Below are 7,933 nucleotides of genomic sequence, written 5' to 3'. Positions count from 1 at the left end.
TGGATTATTTTAAGTGCCATGTGCTGGGGAATGGGATATGAGGTAGACATACAGTTGACGAGATGATAAATATGGTTAAATACAGAAGGAAAATTAAGTTAGCACAAAAGGTGTGACAGACATGGATGAATGCAAAGTTCTGTTCTAATGTGAGAAGCTTGAACCAATAAGGCAATAAGATTATTTTATCACAGAGACACAGGTAACAGAAGGGAAGGACTAAAAATGATATTCCATCATTCTAAATTTCTGCAATGAAGGGAGTGGGTTGGGGAAGGAATGTAAAAGTGATGGTATTGCAACATTCATTTACTAAAATAATTGGAGAAGATATACCAGAAGGCTCTTCAAATGAGGTCATATTGTTAGAATGTGGAAGCAGAAACCTTGATGGCAGCCTGATAACAGTCAGCAGTTGGTCGAGGACCCAAAATTCATGTTCGCGTCCTCTCTCTCCATCTACTTGGAGGTAGGTCTACATCTGACAAATGAAAGACATTCAAAAGTAAAAGAGAATCAGGGACCAATACGTTCTCATAAGGCAACGGTGGCAAATCCAGAAAATTATGGATGGCAAGTGGTATTGATTGTAGGATAAAAGAGAAAGAAGAAACTTATAGTGGTATTGAAAAATGAAATAAGGGGAGTTCTGTTAGGAGCATTGGTAGTTTAGGGTGATGCTTAAAAAATTAGGAGGAGTTCAGAAAGGGGCAATTAAATATTACTGCTGGATGAATTTAAGAAATACTACAAAGCATTTTACAAGTATATTCAAGGCAAATGGTAACTAGGAAGAGAGTAAAGCCTATTAGGGGACAATCTCACATGGAGCTAAAGGGTCTTAAATGAATATTTCTCATCTGTATTCACTAAGAAGAATGACATTGTTGGAGAACTCAAGGTGGGAATTCATGATTTGTAAAATAAATTGTTACTAAACATAAAGTATTAGATATGTTAACAGGCTGAAAGAAAATAAATCTTCATGATCTGATATGGCATATCCCATGGTGTAAGAGGTAAGAAAGAAGAATGAACAGTTGCTAACGTTGTCTTTGCTGGTCATCATTGGCTAGCAAAATGATGGAGGTCAGCAAATGTCGTGCCTATATTCAAGAGATTCAGCAGGAAATGAGCCATTCAATCTAGTGACAATGGTAGGGAAGTTGAAGGGGAAAATATTGAGGGACTTGATTGATTTACTTTGTGACCCACTTGATTGAATCACTTGAAGAGGTAGGAAAGTGCAGTGCTCTTGAAACACTCTATAATGACAATATCAATCATACTTATGGCCTTTGCTAAGGTGCCACATTGAAGACCAACCCAAAGTTTTAGGGCTCATGAGGTCCAACACAATTTGGCAAATTAGATCCAAAATAAGTTTGGTGAAAGGAGGCTGAGGTTTGATGCAGACTAGTTTCTGTGACTGCAAAAGACAATGTAGGGAAGAAGGCCTGTGTGATACTGTCCTTCATTAGTCAGAACATAGAATATATGAGCAGGAGGTTATGGTACAACTTTATAAACATTACTCAAGCCACAGATGGAATACTATGCATAGTATTGGTAGCCACACTGTAGGAAGAATGCTATTGAACTGGAAGGAAATTCATCAGGATGTTGCCTGGCAGAGAACGCTTCACTTACAAGGAAAGATTGAAAGGACTGTGTTACAACAACACACACAACCGTGCCAGCTTCCAGAGTTTTGAACCTCTAATCTTCTGGAATATGGATAGCTGGCACAGCCCCTTTAAATATTTAGGATTGTTTCGCTAATTGCCAATCATGTTTTGGGTGCTAAGAATTAAGTATTTAAAGTGCACCTGAACAGAGCCTCAGTGTTCAATTGTAAGCCCTACTAATGATATCGTATAGCGTTTTGTCTTGTGTTCAGTTCTTAATCCAGTTTCATACCAGGTCTCAATCCTTGTTTCAGATACTCCAGCATTTGGATCCATACCATCAACTTTCTCAAGAAGAAAGCCAGAGTCACTTGGGAGAGCCAGCCAGTTGCCCTGCAGAGCAAGTGCACCTTCCAAACCCAGAGAGATTTGACAATGACCAAGAATCTGTGTTGAAAGTGTGATTCACAGGGAACAATACAGAACATGGAAGTAAACAATGAGGAAATACTCACTTTTCCTATTTATAAAGTACATCCAGTAGTCACTTTATTAGGCACAGGACAAAGTACGTAGTAAAGTAGCCAAGAAGTGGAACCCAGTGTGATCGTCTGCCACTATAATGCATCCACTTCATGGTTCGACGTGCTGTGCAATCAGAGATGCTCTTCTGCACACCACTGTTGTAACACACAGTTATTTGAGTTACTGTCAGCTTGAGTCAGTCTGGCTATTCTTCTCTGACCTCTTTTATGAACAAAACATTTTTGCTCACCAAACTGCCACTCACTGGATTTTTTCTGTTTGCTTTTTGCACCATTCTCTATGAACTCTAAAGAATGTTGCACATGAAAATCCCAGGAAATTAGCAGTTTCTGAGATAAACAAACCACTCCGTCTGACACAAACAATCACCCCACAGTCAAAGTCACCTAGATCGCATTTCTTCCTCATTCTGATGTTTGCTCTGGACAACAACTGAACCTCTTGACCACGTCTGCATGCTTTTATGTATTGAATTGCTACCACATGATTGGCTGGTTAGATATTTGTATCAATGAGCAGGTTACCTAATAAAGTGGCAACTGAGTTTGTATCAGTGAAGATGTATTATTGTATTAAGACATCTTTATTGCATAATCATATTTGGCTGAGACTACTATTAGAGGATTCTCAGTAGATTTGGTGTACTTATCTAGGAGAGATATTTTATCTCAGATGTAATACACAAAGGTTCAGTGGACTTATTCACAACTGTGGCTAACAAGAGAAGTCAAAGCCAACATAAAAGTCAAAGAGAGGGCATATAGAAGGGCAAAAGTTAGTGGGAAGTTAGAGGATTGAGAGACTTTTAAAAACCAACAGAGGCAAATAAAAAAATCATTATGAAGGTAAAGATGGAATACGAAAGTAGGCCAGCCAATAATAATAAAGAGGATACTAGAAGTTTCTTCAGATACATAACGTGTAAAAGAGAGGCAAGAGTAGATATTGGATCACTGGAAAACAATGCTGGAGAGGTAATAATGGGGTACAACAAAATAGCGGATGAATTGAAGAAGTATTTTACATCAGTCTTCACTGTGGAAGACACTCGCAGTATGGTGTAAGTTCCAGGTATCGGGGGCATGAAATGTGTGACATTACCATTACTAGAGAGAATGTTCTTGGGAAACTGAAAGGTCTGAATTTGGATACGTCATCTGGACCAGATAGCATAAACCCCAGATTTCTTAAAGAGGTGGCTGAAAAGATTGTGGAGGCATTAGTAATGATCTTTCAAGAATGACTGAATTCTGGAATGGTTCCAGAAGACTGGAAAATTGCAAATGTCACTCCACCCTTGAGGAAAGGAGAGAGACAGAAGAAAGGAAACTATAGGCCAGTTAGTCTGACCTCAGTGGTTGGGAAGATGTTAGAATCGATTATTATGGATGAGGTCTCAGGTTACCTGGAGGTACATGATAAAATAGGCCATAGTCAGCATGGTTTCCTCAAGGGAAAATCTTGCCTGACAAATCTGTTGGAATTCTTTGAAGAAAAAACAAGCAGGATAGACTAGGGAGAATTGGTTGATGTTGTGTCCTTGAATTTTCAGAAGGCCTTTGACCAAGTGCCACACATGAAGCTGATTAACAAGCTATGAGCCCATGGAAAGATTCTAGTATGGGTAAAGCAGTGGATGATTGGCAGGAGGCAAAGAGTGGGAATAAAGGGAACCTTTTCTGGCTAGCTGCCGGTGACTAGTGGTGTTCCACAGAGGTCTGTGTTGGGACTGATTCTTTTTTTACATTATATGTCAATGATTTGGATGATGGAATGGATGGTTTTGTTGCAAAGTTTGTAGATGATATGAAGATAGGTGGAGGGGCAGGTAGTTTTGAGGAAGTTGAGAGGCTATAAAAGGGCAGATAATGAGAACAGGCAAATAAATGGTAAATGGAATACAGTGTCAGGAAGTGTATGGTCATGCACTTTGGTAGAAAAAAAATGAAAGGGTTAACTATTTTCTAAATGGAGAGAAAATGCAAAAAACTCAGATGCAAATGACTTGGGAGTCCTTGTAAAGGATTCCCTAAAGGTTAAGTTGCAGGTTGAGTCTATGGTGAGGAAGAGAAATGAAATGTCAGCATTCATTTCCAGAGGTCGAGAATATAAAAGCAAGAATGGAACGTTGAGACTTTATAAAGCACTGGTGAGGCCTCATGGAGCATTGTGAGCAGGTTTGGGCCACTTATCTTAGAAAGGATATGCTGAAACTGGAGTGGGTTTGAAGACGGTTCACGAAAATGATTCCAGAATTGAATAGCTTGTCATAAGTAGAGGCTGTGATGGCTCCTGGCCTGTATTCACTGGAATTCAGAAGAACAAGGGGTGACCTCATTGAAACCTATTGAATGGTGAAAGGCCTTGATAGAGTAGATGTGGAGTGTATGTTTCTCAATGGTGGAAGAATCTAAGACCAGAGGACACAGCCTCAGAATAGAGGGGGGTCCTTTTAGAATGGAGATGAGGAGGATTCTCTTTTGCCAGAGTGTGATCAATCAGTGTAAATCTTTGCCTCATGCAGCTGCGGAGGCCAAGTCTTTATGTATATTTAAGGCAGAAGTTGATGCATTCTTAATTGGTCAAGGCATGAATTGACACGGGAATTAGCAGAAGATTGGGACTGAGATGGAGAATCATGAATTGGTGGAGCAGATTTGATGGGCCAAATGGCCTAATTCTGCTCCTGTGTCTTATGATCTTATTCTCCAGTATGAAGGGTTTTTCTATAGCGACTAAGTGATCTATCACTGTATTCCCTAGACTTTAGAAGAATTAGGCAATTCAATTGAAATGTTAAATTCATTATGGGTTTGACAAGGTAGAAGGTGGTAGGATGCAGCCCTGAGGACTCTAAACGTAAGAGTCTTCCAATTGAAATAAGGAGTAACCTTTATTAGAATATAAATCTCAGGATCTCTCTGCCTTTGCAGGAACATTTTCAGGATAAGGATACTAGAGAAATTGATGGATACTGGGATCAGACAAGGTGAGTACAACCCCATCGAACCTCAGGTGAAGTTTTAAAAGCCAAGTGTACTACCTCAGATATTTTTAATAATTGAATAGAGACAGAAAAGTGATATTTAAAAAGGGATGTTTTTTTTTCAATTTTATTCCAAACTAGATCCACATACACAAGTCACCCAATCAAAGATGTATTTTGTTTCGTGCTCTACTGACACCCAAATGTAATTAGAAATTAGGATCTGGCCTGATTGGTGCTCATTGACTGAAGCCAGCGGGAGACTTGATTCCAGATAATAATGTATTTTTTGCTACATGCCAGCCCAGTGTAAAAACACAGACTAAAATGAAAGGAATTTTTCAGATTCAGCATATTCATTGTATAATTCAAATTTTACTTTATAGCCCCTGATTCTCCTGCATTAGGAGCAACCATTTTGGACATTATATTATTTCAGTCAGAGTACTGTCACCTGAATAAATAACACTTTAAAAAAGATTCTTCACCTAGAATATTTCTTAAAAAAAAGCAAATTCTCTTTCCTGGAATATGTTTTGTAAACAACAAAATCTTCTGATAATATCAAACAGCAACATTCCTACCTAGCACTGTGGATTAAAATTTAATTGCCATGTTGTTACATCATTCACACATCAATGCTACACCATTCTAAAAACATCCTAAAATGTTTCATCAGTTCTCAAGACAGTGAGTGTAACATTACTGATTTAGTTTCAATGGCTTGTTTTTAAACACTATGAATTAAAATTAAATTTCATAATTAGTTCTGAAAAACTCAGCCTGTCCTACAATTAAGGGATGACAGTAAAAGTAAGAAAAAGATAAAATTGTTTTCTATATATTTTGATCATTGTCAAAGCAGAAACTGCATTTCTGTTTTTCAGGTTGCCACTTAGAACTGATCCCACTTTTGAAAGAAAAAGTCCTTGGCATCAGTCTTCATTTAGCTTTAGTCTTTCTTTGCACGTGACAGCAAATAACCACTCGATGGGTTATAATACCGAAAATCCCAGTTTCATTGGTGTTTCTCTCTGTCCTTGCTGAGTACTGAACATTCAGAGCTGTACCTATGTAATAATCAAAATGGTGACCACTCTCCAGGCCAAGTCATTCTTCAGAATAAGGCTTCATTTAGCTGGACTTGAAGTGGCCAGCTTTACTAAGTGCACAGAGTAAAACATTCACATCAATGGAGAATACATTTGGATTGGCTGCACAAAACCTAGGGCAGTTTATGTCAGTGTTCCTTAGGTAAACTTTTCCAGCAAGTTGGGTCCAAGAAATACATATATATTTGTGTGTATTTTTCTGCTGGCTGAGTTAGGGGTGTGGTGGTGTTCAAAGACCAGTGCTGGTTTTCTTGGGCTGGAGAGGAATACCAAATGCTCAGAGATTCCTGACTATATATGATTGCAATCTAAGGGGGGGGGGGTGAAGTGATGGTTGGAAGTAGGGGATACAGATGAGAGTAGCCTGGTGGAAATATTATTACTGGTTAAATACAGAACACACTAAACTTGTGTTGACAAAAAAAACCCAACTGCAATTGAATGGGCCATAGATCTGGGCCATGTAAATGTCCATAAGCTGTAAAATCTTATGGCAAAGAGTGGAGTCAGAATGTCCAAGATGATAACAAAGATCAGAATGTCTCAGTTGCAGAAGTTTCCAATGTTCAATCTTGAAGTCCTTTACTCTCTTTTTCTTTCCCTGCCTTCTGTGAGTTTCTTTAGTAATTCTATACTAACCAGCAGCTGGAAAAAATATCAGAACTTTTGGAAACACCAGTGAGAGCGAAATAAACAAGATATGGATAACAAAGTGTGATTTGAATGAATCAAGTGTTCTGTCAAAAAATGTTCCCACACAGGGCTTGGTCATCAGTTAGATTGCCTGTGCAGCATGCATCCTCTGGTTGATCTTGTTTTAAAGTGCATAGAGAAAGTTTCAACCTTCATTTGGTTTATTTGTTGTTTTCTTGGCCTGAGAAACCCACATCCCTCGCTTGGAGTGAAAATAATGGTAGAAGTTCCTGAGGCGCAATCGTTCCACCTCAAGGCCACTCTGAAGAACTCTGGAAGATGAAAACAAAAATGTTTTTTTCACAAAGTATTCTGAACTAATTGGCTTGTTCATTTAAAAATGTTAAAACTGCCAGTGAAATTGATTCCTAGAAGATCACCTATTCACTTGAAAACATCCTACCTTGCTTAAGATAATCTTTAGTAACTCAAGGACATATTTTTTGGCTTCCTTTAATGTTATAGTTGCCTGTTCACTCTCTGACTCATTGTTTCTGCTTTCATTCTTCTAGCATTCAAGTAATTTCTTCAAGCTTCTGTCTATCTTTCTCACACCCTGTGTTGGTCTACTTTGTCTCTATGTTAATACTGATTCTCTAGCTTAAGTTAGACCATAAGACCATAACATATAGGAGCAGATTTAGGCCATTTGGCCCATCGAGTCTGCTATGCCATTTTATCATTTCCCCCTCTCAGTCCAAATATCCTGCCTTCTCTGTGTTATCCCTTCCTGCCTTGACTATTCAAGAATATATCAACCCCTGCCGTAAGTATTTCCAATGACTTGGCCCCACAGTTGACTTTGGCAATAAATTCCCCAGATTCACCACTCCCTGGCAAAAGATATTCCTCATCTTCCTTCCAAATGATGTCCCTCTATTCTGAAGCTGTGTCTTCTGGTTTTAGATTTCCTCACCATAGGAAACATTCTCTCCACATCAACTCTATCAAGGCCTTCAATGAGTTTA

General features: G+C 38.6%; 1 protein-coding gene across 1 annotated transcript in view; it reads right to left on the bottom strand.

The window, feature by feature from the left end:
* Positions 1-2,851: 2,851 nt before the first annotated feature.
* The window catches only part of LOC140729448 (N-acetyl-beta-glucosaminyl-glycoprotein 4-beta-N-acetylgalactosaminyltransferase 1-like), an 813,083-nt gene continuing 808,001 nt past the window's right edge, over positions 2,852-7,933 (bottom strand). Inside the window, exon 20 of the mRNA XM_073049203.1 lies at positions 2,852-7,237. Coding sequence (XP_072905304.1) covers positions 7,111-7,237 — 127 coding nt within the window. The 3' untranslated portion in view covers positions 2,852-7,110. The remainder of the gene's footprint in view (positions 7,238-7,933) is intronic.

Source organism: Hemitrygon akajei, chromosome 6 (genome assembly GCF_048418815.1).
Source record: "Hemitrygon akajei chromosome 6, sHemAka1.3, whole genome shotgun sequence".
Classification (NCBI taxonomy): domain Eukaryota; kingdom Metazoa; phylum Chordata; class Chondrichthyes; order Myliobatiformes; family Dasyatidae; genus Hemitrygon; species Hemitrygon akajei.
The sequence above is the reverse complement of the archived record's forward strand: the minus strand, read 5'-3'. Positions and strand labels throughout refer to the sequence as shown.